Source organism: Capra hircus, chromosome 18, assembly GCF_001704415.2.
Source record: "Capra hircus breed San Clemente chromosome 18, ASM170441v1, whole genome shotgun sequence".
Lineage (NCBI taxonomy): Eukaryota > Metazoa > Chordata > Mammalia > Artiodactyla > Bovidae > Capra > Capra hircus.
Window position 1 is genome coordinate 45,258,256 of NC_030825.1, and position 24,045 is coordinate 45,282,300.

Sequence of the window (24,045 nt, forward strand, 5' to 3'; positions counted from 1 at the left end):
CGTGCCCTGTGTTACTTATTTGGGAGCCGAAAATTTATGCCCAGCTGAAAGCGCCCGGGGAAATATTACATCAGATGAAATGACAATGATTAAAATCAGCTTCTCCCCCGCCCCCTCTCGAGCCCGGAGGAAGCCTGGGCGCCGCGTGGCTGGCCGGCGGGGGGCGGGGGGCTGGGCGGCGGAGGGCGCGGGGGCCTGGGCGCACCGCTCCCGGGAGGGTCCTGGCGGAGGCCCCGGCGGGAAGGCGCGGGCTCCGGGGGAGGCGGGTGTGCTCGCCCGGCTAAAGGAAGGGAAACAGCGCATTTTTGTCGCCGAGCGCGGCAGGCGCGGGCGCGCGGAGCTAATTGCGACTCTAATCCTCTGCCCCGCGGCACAGCCGAGCCCCGAGCCAGGAGTCGCCGCGCGCTCCCGCTCGCGCTCGCCGCGCTGGGTTAATTTTGAGCCGGATCGCTGCCCTTTGCGTCCGGGCTCGGCCGAGACGGGGCGCGGGCTACAGGCTAAGGTGGGGGGCTGGTTTTCTCGCCAGCAATCGGAGAAGGCCGCTGGAGAAGAGAGGAGGGAGGAAAGGAGGTGGGAGCGGCGGGAGGGCAGCCGGAGAGCGGCGCGAAGAGGAGGCGGCGGCGGCGGCCGCGAAGAGGGGAGGAGGCGAGGGGAGGGCGGGGAGGGGAGGCCCCGGCGCGCCGCGCCGCGAGGGGCCGCGCGAAGCGGGGGCCGGGGCGGGAGGGGTGGGTGGGGGGAGGGTTGGGGGCGAGAGAGAAAGTAACTCCAGGACGAGACCGGAGCGACCCGCGCAGCGAGCACAGGCTGCGAGGCTGAGCCCGGCTCCCAAGACCGGCGGCTGCGGGGGGCGGGGGCTGCACCCGAGCCCGATCCGCCGCTCCGGCTCCGAGGTAAGCACCGCGCGGGCGGCCACCACTCAGCTACGCGCACCCCTGTCCCCGAAGTGGCTGCGATACCCAGAAAGTCGCCCGGCCGGGATTCGGACCTGGGCGGGGGCGGCTGCTTTGTCCGGGTGCAGGGTGGCGGGGGCTGACGGCGAGGGGGCACCCAGCACAAAGGCCTGGCGCGGGAGTGGGGGATTGCCCACGTGGGCCGGCCCTCGCCCCGGGTGGACCCTCCCCTCGCGGGCGGTCAGCGAGCTTCCTGCCGCGCGGGGTGGGGGTTTCCTCAGGTCTCGGCACTCGGGCCTCGGTGCAGGGCCGACCGCCCTGCAGGGCCGGCGAGTTTCCGAGGTCAGAACCCGGCTCACGCAGCCTGGGCTTCAGGCTGACTGGGCCCGGCTTGGTGTCCAAATCAGAGCGAGGAAAAGTCTCCAACGGGACGGACGTGCGTCCTGTGACGCCCACCCGCGAGTCCGAAACGGAGCGGGAGGGGCTGGCGCGCTGGTGGTCGTTCCAAGCGCTCGGGGTCTGGAGCCCCCAGGCGGGCCGCGCGGAGACGCGATCGCCGCGTCCGGATCCCTGCTGCCCGGCGGTAGCCCCTGACCTGGTCGCGGGCACCGCTCACACTCGCAAATGCCTCCCCCCTCCCCCGCAGCTGGAGCGCGTTTCCGTCCTCCCGTTGCCCCCCACCCCCGACTGCAAAAAGATAAGCTTCAAGTTTTCCACTCCGTGTCTCAAATGTGCATGGAGGAATTTAACTGCACGAATGAATAACAGCATTAGTTTCAATTAATTTTTTTTTAAACCCTGGCAACAATAAACTTTGAGAACAAAAGCGCTTTTACGTCCTTAATTAGGCGAGCTTCCCATCTGTGGTCTCTAAGTGTCTGCCTCCTGATTTAACTTCGTCTTCCGCCCCGCCCCTGCCGCACACCCTCCCGGTCCTGCCAGGCGGTTTGGGTTCCGCGGCCACCCCAGCCCCGCGGCGCCGCCGGCCTGGGCCCAGCCAACTCCGGCCGCCCCGAAGTTCACACCGGCCGGCGGGCTCCGCGGCAGGGCAGGCGCGCGCCAGGTGGCCCGCCTGCCTCCCTTCTGGCCCACCTCCTGGACAACTCGGCAGGCCCCCGGCTCTCTGGCCCCGGGGCTGGCGCCCTGGGCACAGAGCTGAAGAGAGTTCTCCAGCCGCCTTCTGTTTACCTTTTATGGTTAAAATAACAGCTTAGCAAAGAAGCGACTTCACGAAGAAGCGATTTAGTGAAATCGTCTCAAGCTGCCGCAGCTCAGCCAGTTTAATCACCCCCAGAGAGCTGAACAACTGCGAGCACAATGGGACACAAAATCATTTTGTGTGTAAATGAGCGTGGCATTCTGCTCGCTTCCCTCTGCTCTGGCGGGCGGGGCTTGGCAGCGGGCGGGCGTGGGACCCGGGGATCCCGCCTCAGCTCGGAGAAACGGGTCAATACCCAGCCAGTTTGGAAACCCGCGGGGCCGGGCCGTGGAGCCCGGTACCGCCGAGGCCCCTGCAACAGGCGGTCTTGGCCGACCTCGGGAGGGCCGTGGCGCGCGCGGGCTGGGTCGTGGGTTTGATGCGGGTGCTGGCAGAATGAACTTGCGTCTCTTCCTGCACCCACTTTGTGCTTCTGATCTCAGCAGTGGTGTCGGGGAAAGGGTCCTTGTCCAGCACAGATGTGTTTGTCGGAGGGAGCAGTGGAGGTTCGCGTCAAGGCGTACAGCCTGGGGCTTCCAATGGTGAGTGTCTGGTTTGCCGTGAACATCAGGTTGTGCTTGTGATGGAGAAGAGGCTGGGTGAGAACAGGATGGAGCAGCTTTTTGATGGGTACTTGGTGTGAAATGTCACTTCCGAGCAGTGTCCTGGCAGTTGGGCAAATATTGTGCTGTCCGCTTTGACAGAATTTCCACTGGAATTCCTTCCAGCTCAGTTTATCCTCAGTGTGGCTTTCCTTCTGACTCCTCCCCCCAGCAGAGCCTCCCAGGGCAGGGGAACCCATTCCTGAGATGTGTTTTGGTTTCTCAGAACTTGAGATAAGTGACCTGGTTTTCTTTCTTGAAACTTGAGGGAACTCAGGAATGCCAAAAGCAGCCGAGCCTGGACGGCTGTAAATTAAACATCACTGTCTGCTAATGGCAACCCCCACTCCAGTTTCCTGTCAGAGAACTTGCCAGCACACGGAGGGCAGAACAAATCCTAGGAGAATGACCTGAGTGAAATTTGCAGGCTTTGATTCTCATTCGACCTTGGTCCATGTATGAAAACTGGATGTTGACTTTCAAGGCACAAAGTCAATCCTTGAGGGAGGGTGGGGTTAAACCTGCAAGAGATAAGTACAGCTTTAGGTGTGGGGAAGCCAGTGGGGGGAGGGGAGGGGGTGATACTCCGTGTCCACCTTCCCCAGCCCCAGGTCAGTGGAAGGGTCTGCTTAAAACTGATCTTCTCCCGGCCCTCCTGCGTAGGGTCTGCAGAATGTCTTCAGGCAGCTTCTGGAGACTGTGGGACAATCTTATTTCAGGTGGCCAGGGCACAGAGGAGAGTCGCTGAGTGACTATAGGGAGAGGCAGGGTTCATTAGCTAAGCTGCTCTCTCCTTCTGGCCATCTCTGTAATGCCTTGGGGCTTGATTCCCAGGGGATCTAGAATATATCAGGCACAGTCAAGACCTTTCTGGGGGCCTGGGGAGAAGCTGCAGAGGTGCAGGCTGAGCAAACAAAGACAAGTTTTCCTCTCTAAGGAGCCATAGGGGGAGTGGCGGCTTCCTCGGTGACTTTTGCTCTTCCCTGGCTTCTGCTGGAAGAGGCTTCTCTGGGTCCAGCCAGTCTCAGGCTGCATGTTAACACTGCAGAGACCGTGTTTAAAGAGGTAGTGGGGCTCCCCAGCCCCTGGAGGGTGGGAGATCCTCTCCGAGCTGTGGTTCCCAGGGTGCTCTCTGAAGCAAGAGGAGACACGCTTGGTAACGTGGCTCGAAACCAAAATACCAAGCAAATTGGATTTATTCTGAAACATTTTGGGGGCAATAATGGTGAGCATATGTTTCAGTACTGTCATTAGCTGAATTAGCAGACATGGAGCTGCCCTGAGAACACGTGTGTGAGTGAGTGTGTGTGAGTGAATGTGTGTGTGTGCATGTGTGTATAACTAATCTCCTATGGCCCAGAGGCTTGCCTTGGGGTGTGGGGACAGGCTAGTTGCCATCTGTGTGGTAGGGCATGGGATCTTGGGAAGCATGTTGAGAGAGGACGATTATAAGCATCTTTGACTGGGAGACACGGCACCCCAGACCACTGAGGAGTAAGTCGTGTTTGGTTTTGTCGGTGCTCCCCACAGATGTTCTGGGCAGCGATGGAAGCCTAGATGCCTCACCGCAAGGAGCGGCCGAGCGGGTCCTCGCTTCACGCCCACGGCAGCACCGGCACGGCGGTGAGAGCTGGCAGGGTGGGCTGGGTCGGGGGCTGGTGGCCCCCTTTATGCCCTCTTCCTGAGCACCTGCTCACTGGCTGCCCTTCCTCGAAGCCATAGCCGTGGTGCTCAAGAGATGGCTGTTGACTGGCTGTACAATTATGTATTTTCTCGAAACAAAAATGCTCTTAATTTGATGTGAAATTTACTACATGTATAAAACTCAACGCCTTAGGTGCTGAGGAAGTCACTAATTTAGAGGTGTCTCGTTACTGAGACAAACTTGCAAAAACCCCTGAATCCCAATTCACAAATTGGTGATTCGTTTGTCAGGGGATATTTCACATCTAACACATAAGCCTGCGACCTTTAATTAGAATTTTGCAGTTTGTTTTATGCCCCTGGAGGCTGACACCTTGAAAAAAATTTTTTTTTTCTTGATTTCTTATTGCTAATAAGCATCTTTCTTTTTCTTCCCCCTCTGGTACTTTGAAGAAAATGATGCAAATGCACTTAATTACAGTGGTGGCCATAATTTGTCAGGCGAATATGTGATCAGGCACAAGCAGAAGTGATCTGATTAGATCTGTGATCACATTGGCAATCAAGGGAGTGCCTAGCTCTGTTGTGGAGAAACCGTTGTTGTGTCCCTTGTTTCCATCTCCAGGAGGGAGGAAGCATGTCTCGGCTGTCTCTCACCCGGTCGCCTGTGTCTCCCCTGGCCGCCCAGGGGATCCCGCTGCCAGCCCAGCTCACGAAGTCCAATGCGCCTGTGCACATCGACGTGGGCGGCCACATGTACACCAGCAGCCTGGCCACTCTCACCAAGTACCCAGACTCCAGGTAAGAGCCGAGCCCCTCACGGCACCGGGGCGTGTGGTGGCCATAGGGAGCATGTGAAACCTGCTGCCAGCTGACACACAGGGCTCCCCAGGGTCCCTCTGCTCTCAGACCTGCCTGCCCATGGCTGCTCAGCGCAGGGACTTATGACCCTGAGCTGGTGGCGCTGGTGGAGCTCCTGACCCACTGGCAGAGGCCACTTTTCAGAGCCAGCCCCATCTGAAGCTGGCCAGCAGCTGGCTGGAGAACCTCATGTTCCTTCAGGTTCCTCTTGTGTGTGACTCACGCCTGGCCTTTGCAGGAGACTGGTTGTGAGCCATGCTGTGTACTTCTTGGGGTCATTTGGGGGAGAAGTAGTTCATCCTATTTCCAAGTCTTAATGACTGGGATAGTGCATAAGTTCAAGGATGGTGGCGGGGGAGGGGGCGGGGGCGCAGCTGCGATTTGTCATCTTTGTTTGAGTGGCCACTGCTGGACCCCCAGGGCTAGCAGCAGGCTCCTTTGGAGTTGGGAGGGGGTGGGTGGCAGTGACTGGCTAAGAATTCCAGGATGTCCGGGGATATCCACAGCTATGGACGAGCATGAGCCACATACCACCATCAGCAGATGAAGGATCTCTGACCAGGGAGCTTTACCCTCTGCCCGGCTCCCTGGTGACCCTGACTCCTGAGCCTGTGGGGGCTCCAGGCACTGCCGACTGCCCTGCTCTTGCCTGTCGGGCATTTTCTCCTAGGTTTCTTCGTTGGTATGTAACAGCAGGGCTGACCGGAGGTGGGATGGGTCTCTGAGCAGCCCTGGGCGGTGATGCTGCATGCTGCTGGCTGAGCCCAGGACCGCCTGTTCCGAGTACCGCAGGGTGGCCACCGCCAAGGGCTGGCAGCAGGAGGGCCACCCCTGCAGGCATCACCTCTGTTTTAGACATTTAAAATAAAAAGAGGAGATAATTAATCCCCCAGACGCCAAGGGATGTCTCTGGGAAGCTTTCTGATCTAGCCGCCTTGTTGCTGGTGTGGTTGCTTATGGAGGAAGGGTTTGTAGCGTGTGGAGGTGGCTGCATAGAGAGCGCACTGGAGGCCAAGGGGGTGCCCTGGAGGAGGGACCGCTGGAGGTCGATGCAGCGTCTGGTTCAGAATTTGGGGTATGGGGTGCAAGTGTGGTTGGAGCTCTCTGCCTCCTCAGACAGAGGCTAGGCCTGGGGCACTCGTGACCCGGGGACCTTGAGGGGCAGCAGCCAGGAGGCCACGTTGGCGATGTTGGCCTGGCACTAACCGGCAGGGCCCTGTCTAGGATGGGAGATGGATTCTGCTTATTTCATTTCAATTTTGCCTTCTGCGGCATTCACGCGTTGTTTGAGATAGATCATCCCTTAATCAGCTGACATTTGCGAGTGACATTCATAAAACCCTTGCCCACCACCTCTCTGAAGAGTGTTTTTTGAAATCAGACACTTGCCTTTCTGGAGTAATCACAACCCAGGCCTGGGAGGACCAGCTTCCTCATTCTGCCTCCCGGCTGCTGCCTGGAGCATGGCGGGCGGGGGTGGTCCTCCCCTCCCAGCCATCCAAACTGCACCCCCCCACACATCCTGCTTTGGGGCAGGCCCCCTGGCCAGGCTGCCTCAGTGGTCCCATGACCTGTGGGACCCTCAGGCCACCAAGATGGGCCCAGGGGGGTGGCAGTCTGCATTCTTCCCCGGGGCTGAACCTCAGGATAAATCTGCTGTTCTGCCTGGATGGCTCTGCCTGGCCTGGCCCGCAGGAGAGGTGCTCCCGAGACGGAAGCTCTGGCCTAGAGGCCATGGAGGTGGAATGACTTGTAGGACAGTCAGGACAGTGGGTCAGGCCAGGTCTGACATGTGCGTTGGGCAGCTGTGCTGGCTGGAGCCCTTCACATCTCTCTCTTCCTTCTTTGAGTGAATGTTAAAATTAAAAAAAAAAAAAAAAAAAAAAAACAGTTTTTCACTAATTGTGGAAAGAATGATCAGTGGCTCACCCAGGGTCACTGAGGTATAAGTCACCTGGAAATAGAGGATTGTGTTAAGGTCACCGGGGAAGGGGGCTCATTCTGGATGTCAAGTCCCACCCTGGGCAATGCTGTGAGATAAGGGGGCTTGTGCCTTCACCCCTTCGGACCCTGTGCCCACAGAGCTAGGTCTGGGCTCTCGTTCTTGGTTGGTCAGGGTGGCTCCATAGCAGGGAGCCCCCACTGGTGCTAGTCAGCCCAGGATGGCCATTGGTCCTCGCCTGGAACCCGCCCAGCCCAGCTGCCCAGGACTGGGAGTGGACTCCTGTGTCTGCCTCCACGCTTGCTGGACATCACTTAGCTCCTGCATCACAGCCCCATGCTGGTGTCCATCCTGGCTGTGGGAGGCCACCAATGTCCAGGAACCTAGGAAGTAAACCTGGGTGTAACCACTGAAACATCCAGGAAATTAGAGCCAAAACTTAAAAAAAAAAAAGAAGTAAAAAGAAGGTGACCCTATCAGCTGGGGTCAGAACTGGCCAGATTATTCCTTATACACCTTCTGAAGTCAGTACCCCAAACTTACAGCCTCCCTTGGAGGGTGGCCCGGGGTAGGAACAGGCTCTCTAAGACTTCACAAGTGTCAGTGGGTGCCTTTGAGGTGACTGCCCTAACCTTCCCTCAAGCTGCACACCTCTTTAACAGCTTCAGACCCTGAGGGCACAAGAAGCCTTACGCTGGGAAGAGATGCTGAACCATGGAAAGACCTAGAACCAGCCAGTCCCAAGATAAGACAGAATGAGAGCCTTCTAGCCTCAGACCCTTAAGACGACCTAGAACCCAGGCAGCCCTGGAATGTGGTGGACTGGGAGTCCCCTAGACCACCAGGATGGTCTGAGGGGTTTGCAACACAGAGGGCCTGGAAATATTGCTTGCTGCACAGAACGCTTGAGCTCAACCAGGAAGGCTGGAGAAAGTTCCGTGGGGAGGCTGACCTGCAGACGTGGCTCTTTCATCTTCCTGCCGGTGGCACGTGGGGGCCCTCGGTGGGCTGCTGATGACTGCCCATGGTGCCTGACAGCCTCAGTCAGTCCTGTCTGTCTCCAGGCAAGTTGGGTGGCCTTCATTCTGATATCTGGGTGCCCGTGCTCTGCTGAGGTTAGGTCTGGGGGAATTTAACACCTAGAATAGGCATGGAGCCCACAGAGCTTGCCAGCAGGGTGATGTCCCCCAGTGCCATTGTCACCAGGCCTGGAGGTCAAGAGGGCTCTGTGGCTTTTGGAACTCTGAGATGAGTTGTATCTGGGTGACCGCAGCACTGGTTTCACAGACTCAGGCTGCTCCACACCTCCCCATGGGTTCTGACCCGCTCACACTCATTTATGAGGCAGCCTTGACTTATATACAGCCCTATTGGGCCATGTCCCAAGTGAAACGGGGTTAGTCACTCACCCTCCTGGCTGATGAGTGTGCCAGGCCAGCAGAGCAGACAGTGTTGGTGCGGGGCCCCTAGAGAGGCTGTGGGTGCTGTGACCCCTCAGCTTCTACCCAGCTCGTTGCCCTGGGTGGCAGGGGTGAGACAGCCTGAGAGTGGTGACTTGGAGCGGAGGGTGGGATGGGCTGCCGAGGGAGATGGGAACTTTCCTGGAGGTCCTTGCCGCTGCAGGTAGAGAGTGGGGGGGCTGAGCCTCGACTTGTACAGACTGAGCTGGGAGGCCTGGGGCCGGGATCCAGCCACCCTTCTCCCAGGCTGTGCTGAGTCCAGCTGGGGACACGTGTGCGGCCTGCCTGCTACAGTGGTGTCCCTGGGGAGACCCTGCTGCCCTCCCTCCTGTTCCTGAGTCAAGCTCTTGATGCCCCCCACCCCTCTTCAGGGGATCCTAACCCTCCCCACTGGGGTCTGGGGTCTGCAGGGGATGTGCAGAGCCTGCCACCCTGGGCAGTGGGGAGGCCTGGTCCTCCGCCCGGAAGTGGAGGGGGCCAGGCATCGGGGCTCCCCAAGAGCGTCCTTCAGGTCAGAACCACCGCCCTTCAGAGGATGGGGTGCTGGGAGCTGCCTCCCTCCCAGCCCCCCTCACTGGTGTGCACACTCTGTGGCAGGTGTGCACACTTACGTTCCTGTGTGTGTGCACACACTGGACACTGGGTGTCTGCCCTGTGACTGCACCCACACGTGCTGTCCCTGTGGTCTGCCCTGAGCCGAAGCTGTGGGTGGGTCGTTTGTAAGTTTGTTGAGTGTGCGTAGCTGTCTCTCTGGTGGACTCGTGTTGTCAGTGTGTCCCTCACCAGGATGTGTCTGGTTCTGCCTGTGGTCGGTGTGCTTCGAGGGCGGAGCCCGTGTGACCCTGTGCCTGTTGCTGGGTGTGTTGTGTCCAATGCTTGTTCATGCAGGTTGGGTGAGGCGTGTGACCCAGGAGTGTCTTGGCTGGCTTACACATGTTCACCAGGCGTGTGGCTGCGGGCTGGGGTATCTGATGGTTGGTGGGGGCTTTCTGGGCGGGTCTGTCAGGCAAGGGTTTGTGTGCATGGGACAAGGTGTCTGTCTCATTGTAGTTTTCCAGGCCTGTCACCTGTGTCAGCGGGCAGGGGTGTAGAGCTGGATGTGACTCTCTCTGGCTATAGCTTGTGAGTGTAGGTGGGGCATTTGCATGTGCTGGTTGCCACGCTGGTGTCCTGGCTGCCACTGGTGTGTGCACACGTCCTTTTCAGGCCTGGTATAGTCCCAGAATCACTCATGTAATGCCCCTCACCCATCCAGCAGGGTGGGCTCTAAGGAGTAGGGGGCGGGGCAGTAGACCAGCCCTACCATCCCACATCCCACCTTCCATCTCTCCCAGAATAAGCCGCCTCTTCAATGGCACCGAGCCCATTGTCCTGGACAGTTTGAAGCAACACTATTTCATCGACCGGGATGGGGAGATTTTCCGCTACGTCCTGAGCTTCCTGCGGACATCCAAACTGCTGCTTCCTGATGACTTCAAGGTAAGTCCGCAGCCGGCGGCTCCCCGGCACAGCCTGTGCGGTGGCATTACACAGGGGACGCTGTGACTTAATAAGCGGACCCACGGTTGTTATGGCAACCATAAAAACTTAAACGATGAAGCCGAGGGCTAAATCAGTTTTTCTAAACTAATTTTGTTTTCTCACATTTTTAGCTTATTTATCAGGGTGTAACAACAATTAAGCAGCGACAGCAAGCACTTACCCCAGTTGTATGCTGAAGGACCGTCATGTGCTGGAGTTACAGGAGTTAGAGGTTCCCAAAGCTGGTCCTTGTCGGCACTTGGCAGAGGGAACACCCTGATCCACCCCAAAAAGAACTTTAAACAAAAGTTCTCACCCCCCAGTCCTGGGATGAGCCTGTCTGCAGCAGCCAACCTGGTTCTGAGAGTCCTGCCTCCAGGGTTGGACTCCTCTGTGGCTTAGGGATCCCAGAGGCAGGAAATCCGGGCTGGGACTACCCCAGCTCCAACCAGCAAATGTCCTTCCTTCCTTCCAGCACCCAGAGGACCCATTGGTCCTAGGGCCGTTTTATCCTTCATTGAATTCAGTTTCTGGGTGCCAGCAACTGAACTCAGGCTAAAAATGCAGTGGGAGAAGGCAGATATAGGTCCTGTGCTCACAGTGGTTATAGTTTATGGGATGATAGATGTTGAACAGAAAACCACTTAAATTCCACAGGGGCAGAGAAGCAGGAAGTACTGTGAGAGGAAACCTCGGGGAACCTGGCCTGGGTGGGTTTGGAGGGAAGAGTGTTTCTCTGGGTGATGATGGAGAAACAGAGCAGAAGGGTATGAGGGCCTTGGGGGTGAGGAGCAGCGAGGGTAAGGAGCTAGATAGGTGGCAGCCTGGGGCTGTATGAACTGGGAGGGGAAAAGCAGGAAGAGGCTGCAGATTGTGTCTGGTCCCTGAATGCAGAGGGAGGGTGAGTAGGGGCAGGACCCTCAGATCTGTTGTGTGAAGGATGTGGAGGGAGCAGTAAGGTGGAGGCAGCGAAGGTAGAATGAAGTGGTAGATTCGATTCACATTTGGGAAAAAGATGCAAAAGCCACAGTGTGGACAGTGGGGGTCAGGGGGCTCTTGAGGGTTCCCCTGACCTGCAGCTTGAGTCCTGAGTGGATGCGTGGAGGCCCAGGGTAGAACAGGCTGAAGCAGCCCATGCCTGTGTGGAAGAACTGGTGGGGCGTCTGGGGGAGGTATTCTGGGCTTTAAGAAAGGATGTGGGGGTTGCTGGTTTGCAGATATCATTTAAAACCTCTAGTGGATGAGAACAGGGGCCCAGCATGAAGCTGTGATGAACTCTTGTGGTTCTTGACAGGATAGGTTCTTGACTGATGGCAGGCGTGGGGTGACTCTGAAGGCTAGGGTCAGTCAGCAGGCAGAGTGACTTAGGGCCAGCAGTGTGGGCCCAGCTTTAGGAATTGGACTTCCTTGCCTGCTCCCAGGGGTCCTCGGGCTCACCAGTGGGACTTGAGCTGAGTGGTTTGGTCATGGGTCATCAGCTGTTCAGGGCTGGGGTGGGTGTGGGTGGACATGTGTTTGAGGGAGCAGGGGACCAATGTCAGGGCCTTGAGGGGAGGTCAGTGTGAGCCCGCCAGCCTGAGTTTGAGCTGCTGGTGAGAGGTGAGCGGCCCCCCTCAGACACCTCCTCACACTGCTGGCCAAGGCAGGGACCAACCTTGCTGCTGACCTTTAAGCTTCACCCACTCTGAGCTGTGTGATAACATCCATTTTATAGATGAGGAAACTAAGGCTCAGAAAAGGTCTGGTAGATGCTGCTGCTGCTGAAAATCCAACCCAGGCAGGTCCCTTTCACCTCCCTGGAGGACAGTGAGCATCTCCAGGGAGGGAGGCAGGGCTGTCCTGTGCCCACCCCAGCCTGTCCTCTCAGAGAAGGCAGCAGGTCCCCAACCATCCGCATAGCCTCAGGCTCTTCTAGTCTAGCTTCCAGGTCTTTCTAGAAACTTCTCTCTGCTTCGGGAGAGGGGGATAAAGCTTCTCCTGTGGCTTAGGGCCCGATGGAAGGGCTTACAGGGTCTGGGACAGGTGCACACCAGCCACTGCCCTTGGGCGGAGGCCAGACGTTTTGGGGGGCACACTCTCACTGGAGCCTCACTTTCCTGATCTGTACAATGGGGACAACCATCCCAGCCCACACTGTGCTGGGGGTGGGGGTGGGGGCAAAATTCCCGCGGACTTTGAGCGGGCGGGGTCGCTGGAGCTCTGGAGCCAGAAGGGCGGGCCCCCCACCGTATGCGCATGCCTGCAGGACTTCAGCCTGCTGTACGAGGAGGCGCGCTATTACCAGCTACAGCCCATGGTGCGCGAGCTGGAGCGCTGGCAGCAGGAGCAGGAGCAGCGGCGCCGCAGCCGGGCCTGCGACTGCCTGGTGGTGCGGGTCACGCCTGACCTGGGCGAGCGGATCGCGCTCAGCGGCGAGAAGGCCCTCATCGAGGAGGTCTTCCCCGAGACCGGGGACGTCATGTGCAACTCGGTCAACGCTGGTTGGAACCAGGACCCCACGCACGTCATCCGCTTCCCGCTCAACGGCTACTGCCGGCTCAACTCGGTGCAGGTGAGGGCCGGCCGCCCCTGCCTCCTCCCGCTCTGCCTCCCCGAAGCCCTGGGGCTGCGGCAGAGGGAGAGTAGTGGGGGGGGAGGCCGGGTCCCTAGGATGGCGAGGCCCTCCGTGCCATCTTACAGAAAAGGCAACAATGTGTCGATGCATAATTTATGTCCCGCTCATAATTAAATGATGGCGCCTGGGGGATGGACTTAAAAAAATTGATCTGTGCTTTTTTTTTTTCCAAAAGGATGTTCTATAAAAATGGCCTAGAGTATTTTCAACTAAGTGTGCTTCATTTGACACCCAGAGTCTGACTTTGGATTCAAATTAAACCCAGGCAATAGGAGCAGCAGGTCAGAGGCTGAGAGTGGGGGCGGTTTGGAGCCCCCTTCCTCATCATGCTGACCTGGGGCCACCAGCATCCACGGCACAGCTTCCCAGAGCATTTCTAGACTGGTTTTCCCCGCATGGGTCTAAGAGTTGGGAAGCCCCTGATGGAATGGGGGCCTATTTTCCACCTGCTCTTCCAGACCCAAGAGCAGACTCCTGCTTCAGGCTTGGATGGGACAGAGCGCACTTGGTAGGGAGAACTCTGTAGCCTGTCCTTCAGAACTTGCTAGTGAGTTGCCGGACACAGGTGTCAGACACACTGACTGGGCCTCCCTCTCACAGAGGCACAAACCCACGTGAACATGGAGACCTGCAGAAACGGAGAGAACTCCTCTCCACCGCGAGCTCCCTTGAGCTGATCAGGCCCCAGGCCTCAAACCATCTGGGATTCCTAGCTCAGGGAAGCAGGTGGCTGCCCTGAGGCCAGGGGCCGGCTCTCTGCTGCTGGGGCCTCGGTGAGGGAGGGGGACCCAGGACCATGTGTCTGGGAGAGAGGGGCCCAGTCAAGGTTGTGGACCCCCGAGGGCAGTGGGATGGCACCCATCCAGGTTTTATCTCTTAAGGGGCCCTGACCCTTCTGTGGCTGCCCCGCTGGTGGTTGTGCCCAGACTCCTGTCAGGAGAAGGTAACTCACCCTGGCAAGTGCCCACCAGGCCCAGGGGGGCAGACTCTTGCGTCTGGGCTTTGCTGACCCCTGTTTCTTCCCCGGCAGGTCCTGGAGAGGCTCTTCCAGAGGGGTTTCAGCGTGGCCGCATCCTGCGGGGGGGGCGTGGACTCCTCCCAATTCAGCGAGTATGTGCTTTGCCGGGAGGAGCGGCGACCACAGCCCAACCCCACTGCTGTCCGAATAAAGCAGGAGCCCCTGGACTAGGCCCTGCCTCAGTGTCCACCTGAGGCCCCTTGGCCCTAGGGACACCCCCAGGGACCTGGAAACAGTGCTGAGGAGTTCTGCCTACGCCTTCTTAGCAGTGGGCATGAGACTGAGGGTGGGGCCGGAGGGTCCAGAGCCTGCCTGGGGAGCCCCAAGGCCCAGGGCGTCATAACAGAACGTGGGATGCTGGAGGCATGCCCACCAGAGGACCGTGGATGTGACCCAAAGATGCCGAGGGGGGAACTCGCCGCCAGTCTTCTGGGCCCCTGGCTCCCAGCCTGGTACAGCACCCTTGAGGCTCTGCACGTGCAGAGGCAGGGTCAGCAGAGGCCGCCCTGGTCCACTCCAGAGGAGCTGTCCGTCTTTCTCCATGCGGCAGACTCCAGTGGGTCTCCTTGCGTCAGAGATGGCTTATTTTTCTACAGTATTTAAGACGGAAGTAATTGTCAATGCACAAGTCAGAGAGGCCGACAAGGACCCCTGCTTCTTTATCTGGTGCTCAGCTCAGTGGGACGCGGCAGCATGTCTGTGTGGGGGCGGTGGAAGAGCTGCGGGACCCTCTGCCCAAGTTCCTGCAGAACAGGACTTGGAGACTCCTGGTCTCTGCTCTAGGGACAGAGGGCAGGCATGGCAGTGCCGTTGGGGCTGAAACACGGCCCGCACGGGGTGGGGCCGCTGGGAGGAGGGTGGTATGGGCGTCGGGGAGGGACCACTCTGGGACCATTCGAGAGCCTGTCTTTGCTGCCGCTTGGGGCACAGGCCACACTTGAGCGTCACTTGACCTACTCATGCCCGGGGGCTTTGGTTTCTATCTGTGTACACCCACACGGGCTCCGAGAGAAGTCACTCCCCGTCGGGATCAGCACCGGGGCCACGCTGCATCCTTACCTCAGGAATGGGCCCCACGGTGAAGGAGCCCATCTCTCAGCAGCATCCTCTGGGTCCCCAGCTCAGGAAGCCGTCCTGCACTCTGATTTTCCCACAGTCACCTGCATTACTGAATTTTTAATCAAACTATGGTTACACTAGTCTGCCAGTAAGACCGGGACACAGTCAGGCCTTGGGTTCTTGGCCCCAGATTCCAACGAGGACTGCCTGCTAGAGTCCTTGCAGACCTGCTGCCTCCCAGATGACAGGCCCAAAGATGGACACCCTCTGTCTTGTCACACTTCCCCTCCCCAGATGGCTCTTCCCCAGGGGCTGGAGAAACTGCAGAGAACTGCTGGGCGGGTGGGGCGTCCCGGCCGCCCCACCCCTTGTATGATGCCTGTAGACTTGTATATGACTCCTTTAATATTGTAAAGATGCTGATGTACAATTGTCGTGTGTTTGTGTAAACACATTATGTTCCTAGTTCATGCCATAAATGATGCTACAAAGCGAAAGACTGAGGCTCCGTCCTGTGCCCAAGCGGGAATCCAGATTCCAGCATTCCGTGCCCCGCAGGGAGCTTTGGGGATGAGATTCCTTGGGTTCCAGGGAGGAAAAACCAGCGGCGGTAGTTGGGGGAGGGGCAGGGACGAGGGTCCTGAGCTGGCTATTTATTGCTTTGGGGTGTTTCCTCACGGCTGTAGCTGTCCCCTCTGGGCAGCACAGTTTCTGAATTCTGATTCACAGCCCCTAACCAGATAACAAGCTGAGGGATGGCAGACCAAAGGTGTCCAGGGGAGCTTTTGACCCCAGTTTTCAGTGTTTGTGATTTTTCCCTCTGGTTTTTTTGGTTGAGGGTTGAGAGGCTGAGGTCCTCTTTGGAGCACCACAGAGCAGTAGGAGAAGGTGGCAGTCCCTGGCCCAGGTCAGCCTGGAGACATGCAGCCAGCGAAAGCATGGGGAGCTGCCGGTCCCCCTAGGTCGGGGGGTGGGTTGCAGGGGGAGGAGTTGGAATGTATTCACCAGACGTCCACTTTTAATGAGCCTGTTTGTATTTTCCCTCAAAGTCCTTATGTTCTAACTGAGCAAGAGCCTTTTCCCCTGCTGCTAGGGGCCACCAACCTCGCCCTGCCTGGAGGGCATGCACAGCCACTCCTCTGAGGCCACAGAGCTGTTGCCATCCCACCATACAGTGAATTTGCTGGACAGACTTGCCAGCCTTCTTTGCTCAGCAACATGCCTACAGTTGGCACATGGGCATTTTGGCTTCTGAGGTTCACATCTGAGAGGAGGAGAAAGTGTTGTGTTTATTAGAAAGGAAGTCTGGTGAAAACAGCTTAGTGGCATGTGCGTTTATGGATTTTTCTGGCATGATAGCCAGCATAGTTGCCCGTTGGTGGAGATCCCCTAACATTTTCAAGCAAACATATTTGATTAAACCATTGTACTAAAAAAAAAAAAAACCATAAAAAGAGTAACTACCTACCTTACTGAATGTTTCTCTTAATTATTTCCTTACAATTAAGTCAAACCAGGAAGTTTGATTTGATATAATCTAGGGAATTTCTAAATTTGTAGAGAAATTCTATGTTCCCAAAGTAATGCTAAAATTCTAAGATAGTCCCCATAAACAATAAGTAAAAACATTTTTATACTTCCTGGAATGAATACACTATATTGTAAGTAATCTCTTGATCACAAGCCAGCAGTATGAATGTTACTTCTGCTCTTCATAAATTATTCTTGATTATAAGCAACTGGACAGCTGACTGTGCCAATACTTCCCTGTTTCCCACCAGGCCTCTCTGCCTGTGCAGGAGAGAATTTGTCAAAGCCACAGCAGGAGATGTTGGCCACTGTCCTGATCAATGGGGCTCAAAACCAGGTCACAACACTATTAAGTTTTTTTTTTCCCCCCAAAGCTCCCTCTTGACTCTGTTCCATAGAATAAATAAAGGACATTTTATAAATTATACACCCAGCTCTAGCGCTTTGTTTCTCACCCATTGAGGCAGCCACAGAAAGGTACTCTGGCGTGGATTTCTCTGGAGCCACTGCCCCCACACTTGTGACTTGGCTTGACCACTGAATAAGGACCTTGAGTAGCCCTAGTCCCACATACGGAGCCTTCTTGGTCTAGGTGAAGAGTTGCTGTGGAGGGTTGGGCCCTTTTACACTGTATTCATTTTGCTCATGAGTATATGTCAACCAGGGGCTTCCCAGGTAGCCAGTGGTAAAGAATCCACCTGCCAATGCAGGAGACACCGGTTCTATGGGTTGGGAAGATCCCCTGGGAGGAGGAAATGGCAACCCTGGAAAATCCCATAGACAGAGGAGCTTGATGGGCAGTAATCCATAGGGTTGCAAAGAGTTGGACACGACTGAAGTGACTTAGCAAGCATATGTAAACCAGGGACTTCCCAGGTGGCTCAGTGGTAAAGAAACTGCTTGCCAATGGACGAGACTCAGATTAGATCACTGAGTTAGGAAGATCCCCTGGAGGAGGAAAGGGCAACCCACTCCAGTATTCTTGCCTGGAAAATCCCATGGACAGAGGAACCTGGCAGGCTGCAGTTCATGGGATTGCAGAGTCGGACACGACTGAGCAGGCATACACTCACATAGATAAACCAAACCCAACCAAACCAGCTGACAAACGGGTAGAGAAGCAAGGATGTGAGAAATGGCTCCTGACCAACGGAAGATCAATTTAGCTGAGCCTAAATTAGACCACAGGATTGGGGGCGACCCTGCTCCCCATCCAGGAGGCAGTCCTGTGATCTCTGGAGAATGCTGTCTGTTAAGATGGCCCCATCCCACTGGGCCCCTCCTACCCTCCTGACTCCCAGACACAAGAGGTCAGCTGCAGTGGCCCTGGAGGACACTGTAGGACCCATAAGATCGGAGTGTCCCCTAAGGGGATGACAAAGAGGGACATACAGATGCAGGAGCTGCTGGAGAATCTCCAGTTTGAGGCAGAGCACTTGACTCAAGCCACTGGGCAGTTCTAGATCAAGCTGGAGGGCCAGCTGTTGGTCAGAGGACACATGCTGGCCTTGAGCCTGACATCTAGGTTGACAAGGGATGTTGAAAGAACTGTGATGTCACAGACTGATGGTCATCAGACCAAAGTTTGACTTCGGTTGACTTTAAGGTGGGTAGGCAGATGTTTTTCAGCCACGAACTGACAGCTACATAATGCTGGTCTTGTCTCAGAGGTGATGAGGACGTGGCTGGCCCCCATTCTGCTCACCCACTCTCCACCCAAAGAGGGCAACTCCATGTAGAGAGAAGCCTTGCCCCACCCGGAGACAAAGGCTCACGGGGCAGCCTTTTGTGGACGGAGGTAAAGAAAAAGGCATGGGTGGCAGCTAGGGGCAGCTTCCTGCCAGGGGTCAGGCTAGCAGTGCAGTTCTCTCAGGAGCCGCAGATTGACCCAGATGGAACCCAACCCCGGTGTGGTTCGAAGGTCAGAACAGGATCTCACAGCCCCTGCATCCGCCCTGCCACACGTCCTCTGTAAGTCCAGGGGCACTGCCCTGAGAGCTTTTAATGCAAGGAGAGCCCAGCCCCTGGGAAAACTCCCCAATCGTACCCCCTGCTCCCCGGCTGGTCTTGTTTGGGAATGCCAGATGGCAGCTCTCTGCTCCCAAGCCCCAGAGTTGAAAAAACAAGGCACCTGAATGATCCTCAGGGAGCTCTTCAAACCTCAGAGGCTCAGGGAGAGTGGGAGCCACTTCTAGGATACGTATCCAGGCACTGCTGCCTGTAAGCAGTTGACTATTCACAGGGAAGAAGCACTCTATGTTTCCAATCTCTCCCTCCCACCCCCATTGGAAGGTTGTCCTGGGACAGTATTTGTTCTATTTTGGGATCATGTAACTTTGACTTGAACAGCGGGCTAATGCGGCTGCAGCGGCTTTGGACCTCAGTCAGCAAATGGGTCCTCACTGCAAAGATCTTTATCTTCCTGCTCACCCGATGAATGCCATTGACTGAGGGTCACATGTGCCAGTCACTGCAGGTGCTTGGAGAACAAGACAGCCCACAAGGCTAAGAGAAGATGTCCATTTATCCACAACAATTGTTGGAGGCTCTGTACACTTATCTGGAAGAGAACTTTCCATATGACAGTTTTCAAGTTGGTCACAACATCGAACATAGATTACCCCCAAATTCCTCGGTTTGCAAGTAGAGTCAACCACCTCTCCAGCCCCAATGACTGGTACCTCTATAGTGAACGAGGCGTCCTTGAAATTCTAATGAGACATCCAGGGACTGAAGCAGGCACACTCCCCAGGAGGAACACAAAGGAGAGGGCTAGAGGTCGGTGGCATTTGGATTTTCGTCTTAGTTTCCGTTACACTAAACAGCCAGTCCTGACAGCCGTCTCTGGGCCTGACAGCAAGCCGGACAATCATCTCCTTGACCCAGAGTCATGGCTCTAGGATGACAACAGCTGGGTCACCCCGGCCCTGACTCCCAGGACCTCTTCACATAGCCATCACAAACCGCGACAAATCCGTAGAAGAGCAGGGGCGGAGCCCGGGAAGCGCTAGGATGCCTAAGCCAAGTGCCTGGAAGGATGCCCGCCCAGCCCCCAGGAGAACACGGGTCCCCACATCCCTGGCTGGACGGGGTGGGAGGTGCGCCACCTGCCACGGGTTTAAGCGGCTGGGAGCCAAGCTTGCTGCTCGAAGCCCATGTCTAGAATGTCACCAGAGCTTCCTCTTCAGTGTCCTGGACTCCGGCCAGGGCTCCCGCGGAAGCTGCGGTCTGGGGCGAACAGTCTGCACCAGCAGGGCGGGGCGGCTGCTCCCATTCCGGACGCGGGCCACGCCCCCTTGGACGCGAACACACCCCCATTTCCCGGGGCTCACGGGACACGCCTCTCCCTGCAGCCAAACAGCACCAAGCAGATTTGTACGAGTACGCACAAGGTCCTGGAATTCTCGCCCGGTTGCCACACAATATAAGGAGCATAACTGGGGCGGGGGGGAGGGGCGGGGGGGGCGGCGGAGGTTGTGCAACTGCTGGAGGAGCCGGGGTGCGCGGCCAGGGCTGTCCAAGTTCTCATCGCAGGGATCCAGGGAGCCTGGGACAGAGTCAGACACCAACATTGCCACCTTTGGGTGTCACTGATGGCCTCGCTCCATCGGGGAGCAGTGTGGCCCTGGCGAGAGTTGGGGAGCCCAGGTCCCTGCTGGGCCAATGGGAGTGAAGCTTGGGCAGAGGGGCCCGCGCCTGCAGCCAGGGTAGCAGAAGTCGAAGCAGCGGCGACAGCCGGGCCTGGCAGTGTCCAATGAGCACAGGGCCAGCCCCAAAGCCCCTAGGCTGGATGCATACCAGATCCTGAGGGAGGGCAGTAGGGGGAGCGCTGGGCGAGGCCCCACCCAACAAAAGTAGGAGACTGACACCCCCTTTCCCAGCCCGAGGGCAGCTGGGCTGCATTCTCAGGCCCACAGAGCCCCCATGGGTGGGTCCCTCCTGGGGGCCCTGTGAGTCACTTCCCCAGGCCCTGGAGGCCTCGGCTGAAGGTGCCTCCCTCTGCAGCAAAGCCTCCTTTGTTCTTCTGCTGGCTTCACTTCACAACCCTTTCCTCCCCTCTGGGTTGCAGATGCAGGTTCTGAGGGTTTGGGGGGCACTGACTATCAGCAGCACAGAGGTGGCAGATGGAAAGTGGTCTGGCATTGCAGAAGGCTGGCACCTCCATTCCTCTGTCCCCTGCTCTCAGAGCTCAGGCTCTCTCACCACCCCAGACATCTGGGGAAACCCCCACCTCCCGCACAGGTAGTGGGTGTGCAGCCTTCAGAGCTCAGTCCTGGACGAGTACCAGGAGGGAGGGTGGTTTGAATGTGCTCACCCTGGCTGGCACCGCCTAGAGCTGCTCAACTGGCCCCTGACGCTTCTCTTGCATCACGAAGAGGCTCCCTTGGCTCAGATGACTGAGGCACCATCACTCACTCTCATGCTCTCCATTCCCTCAGCCTCCCCTACCTCCCATGCCCCATTGGAAGCCCAGCCCAGGAATGGAATTTGTCAAAGTGCCCTCAGACACAGCCTCTTGTCTGCCTTCTCTCCCCTCCCCACCTGCCATCTCCAGCTGGGCTGACCACGTGGGGGGCTCACTGTCCCCAAGGGATGGGAGGGGGGTGGTCACCTGCCCACTCTGCTCTGAAGGCAGTCACCCGCTTGGTGTGATGAGCACCAGCCTTGCAGCCAACTAGAACTCTTGTTTGGAAGAAGTAGAAAACTTAAATTTCAGGAAAAAAAAGCTGTGCACAAAGATTCTCAAATTTTATTTACAATAGTAAAAATGAAAATAGGGGTTCAGAGATCAGACAAGACAGGGCACATTCAGGGTAGTATGGCCGTAGACGATCTTATTTACAAAGCAGAAATAGAGACACAAATAAAGAGAACAAACGTATGGATACCAAGGGGGAAAGAGGGGTGGTGGGATGAATTGGGAGATTGGGACTGGCATATATACACTCTTGATACTATGTATAAAATAGATAACTAATAAGAACCTACTGTATAACAGAGCACTCTACTCAATGCACTATGGTCACCTAAGTGGGAAGGAAATCTCCAAAGGAGGGGATATATGTGTACGTGTGCTGATTCACTTTGCTGTATCGCAGAAACTAACACAACTTTGTAAAGCAACTACACTCCAGTAAAAAATGTGTTTAAATGGGAGAATGTGTCCTAAAAACAGAGAGAAGATGAAATCTATTATGGAACATCATTTGATAAAATGTATTTATCCTTCTATAAAGACTTATTGTCTCCAGTCTGCCAGGCCCTTGTAGGGCCTGGGTTCAAGCAGAGCGGCTTCTGGAGGCCAGGCTCTGAGCCATGAGTGTTTCACACATTAACTCACCAAATCCTTCAACCACAGCTGGGATGAAGGAGCGATCAAGTCTCATTTATAGAGAAAATGAAAGGTGTGAGATCCCACAGCTAATGAGGGCTAGAGGAGCAATCCCAGAGTCCACGCTCCTGCCACTGAAAGCAACTATTGTGTTAGCTTCATATTGCTGCTGTGACACAGTACCACAAACTTAGTGTCATAAAACATAAATTTATCATGATGCAGTTCTAGAGGTCGGAATTCTGACATGGGTTTGCCAGGCTAAAATCAAGGTGTCCGTGGAGCTGACTGGTGGCTCTAGGGAAAAATATGTTTCCTTGACTTTTCCAGTTTCTAGAGGCTGCCCACATTCTTTGGCTCATGGCCCCTTCCATCTTCAAAGCCAGTACAGTAATATCCTTAAATATTTCTGACTCTGACTCTTCTGGACTCATGATTACATTCGGCCCACCCAGATAATATGGGCTTCCTTTGTGGCTCAACTGGTAAAGAATCTGCCTGCAATGCGGGAGACCTGGGTTCAATCCCTGGGTTGGAAAGATCCCCTGGAGAAGGGAATGGCTACCCACTCCAGTATTCTGGCCTGGAGAATTCCATGGACTCTATAGGCTATGGGGTAGCAAAGCACTGGACACAACTGAGTGACTTTCACTTTCACCCAGATAATCCAGGATAATCTCACTATTTCAAGATCAACTGATTAACCTTAATTCTATTTGCAACCTTACTTGTTCTTTGCCACAACACCTAATACATTCACAGATTCCTAGGTTTAGGATGTGGACATATTTGGGGGCATTATTCTGTCTGCCAGAGCTAAGTAGCAACCTTAACCAATCAGAGACTTTTTATTGAGCACCAACTATATGCCTATGAGCTTCCCTGGTGGCTCAGATGGTAAAGAATCCGCCTGCAACGCAGGAGACCCGGGTTTGATCCCTGGGTCAGGAAGACCCCCTGGAGAAGGGAATGACTACCCACTCCAGTGTTCTTGCCTAGAGAATCCCATGGACAGAGGAGCCTCCAAGGCTTAGTCCATGGGGTCACAAAGGGTCAGACATGACTGAGCGACTAACACTTTCACTTTCTTTCAGCTATATGCCTAGCACTAGTGTAGGTGCTGTGCATGTGTGTGCTAAGTTGCTTTAGTCATGTCTGACTCTGCACAGCCCTATGGACTGTAGCCCACCAGGCTCCTCTGTCCACGGGATTCTCCAGGCAAGAATACTAGAGCGGGTTGCCACGCCCTCCTCCAGGGGATCTTCCCGACCCAGACACCAAATCTGCACCTCTGGTGTCTCCTGTATTGCAGGCAGGTTCTCCACCCCCAGCGCCACCTGGGAAGCCCAGTGCAGGTGCTGCTGACGTACAACAGTGAAAGAAGAAGGCAAATCCCTGACCTTGTGGCGCTTATGCTCCAGCAGAGGGGGATGCCCAGTAAAAATAAATAAATAAATGAGCAAAACATAACATAGGTTAGATGGTGCTAAGTCAAGGGGAAAATATTAAGCAGAGAAAGGGATAGGCCATTATGTGTGCACTGCTATTTCAGCCAATGTACTGGACATCTACCATTTGTCCCTCTATTCCCACCCTGCTCCTGGTGGGCTAACATCTGTGAACAGCATGGTTCTCTTACCCTCTGCCTTCCTTTTGGTCATGGCTGATGAGAAACACCTTCAGGAGACCTGAGGGCAGAATACAACTGAGGTCAGCATCCCTCATCCAAAGGCCTCACCCCCTATTAGGAGTCTTTTCATGCAGCCCACCCAGCTCCAAGAACATCTTCCTTTCCTTGCCCTTTCAAGCCTAGGGATGGTAACTATGGCTGCCTTTATTAGTCCCAGGGTGACTCATCACCATTTCTGGTTTCCCTAAACCCTGTCCACTTTTTGTAATAGTATTTTATTAAACTCTCTTCAGCTTGTTCCAGCTGGAGGGTGCCATCTGTTTTCCCAGGAAGCCTTGCTGAGCTGGTAACATTTAGATAAAACCCCTAAAGAAGGTAAGGTGGGAGACATGCAGATATCTGGTGGAAGAGCACTTTGGGCATGGTGGCTGCAAATGCAAAGGTCCTGGGGTAGGTAAAATCATGCATGATGTGTTTGAGACACAGCCAGAAGGAAGCTTATGTGGCTGGAGTAAGTAAAGGAGTGATAGGAGGTGAGGTCACAGGGGTACTTGGTACAGGACAGAAGTCAGATCATGTAGGGCCTTTGAAGAAAGTACTGCTAGTGCCCCACCTGTATCCCCTCAGCACTGCCCACTGATGCGTGAAGACCCTCTGGCTTCCTACCGCCCCTGCAGCTCTCTGTCTGAGGGCCTTTTCTGGCCACAGGAATACAGCAAGGCATGTCAGGGAGTTATTATCCTT

At 55.9% G+C, this 24,045-nt stretch overlaps 1 protein-coding gene across 3 annotated transcripts; it reads left to right on the forward strand.

Annotated features, from left to right (window-relative positions):
• On the forward strand, positions 738–16,764 carry KCTD15 (potassium channel tetramerization domain containing 15). 3 transcript variants are annotated; one of them, XM_018062283.1, is made up of 7 exons: positions 738–890; positions 2,532–2,630; positions 4,221–4,313; positions 4,960–5,135; positions 9,932–10,076; positions 12,364–12,669; positions 13,763–16,764. In XM_018062283.1, exons 3-7 carry the CDS (start codon positions 4,248–4,250, stop codon positions 13,919–13,921), a joined length of 852 nt encoding a protein of 283 aa, XP_017917772.1. In that variant the 5' UTR covers positions 738–890; positions 2,532–2,630; positions 4,221–4,247; the 3' UTR covers positions 13,922–16,764. The 3 variants fall into 3 exon arrangements, with proteins under 3 accessions (XP_017917772.1, XP_017917771.1, XP_017917773.1); XM_018062282.1 differs by having other exon boundaries at positions 2,535–2,630; XM_018062284.1 differs by lacking the exon at positions 738–890 and adding an exon at positions 1,105–2,227 and having other exon boundaries at positions 2,535–2,630.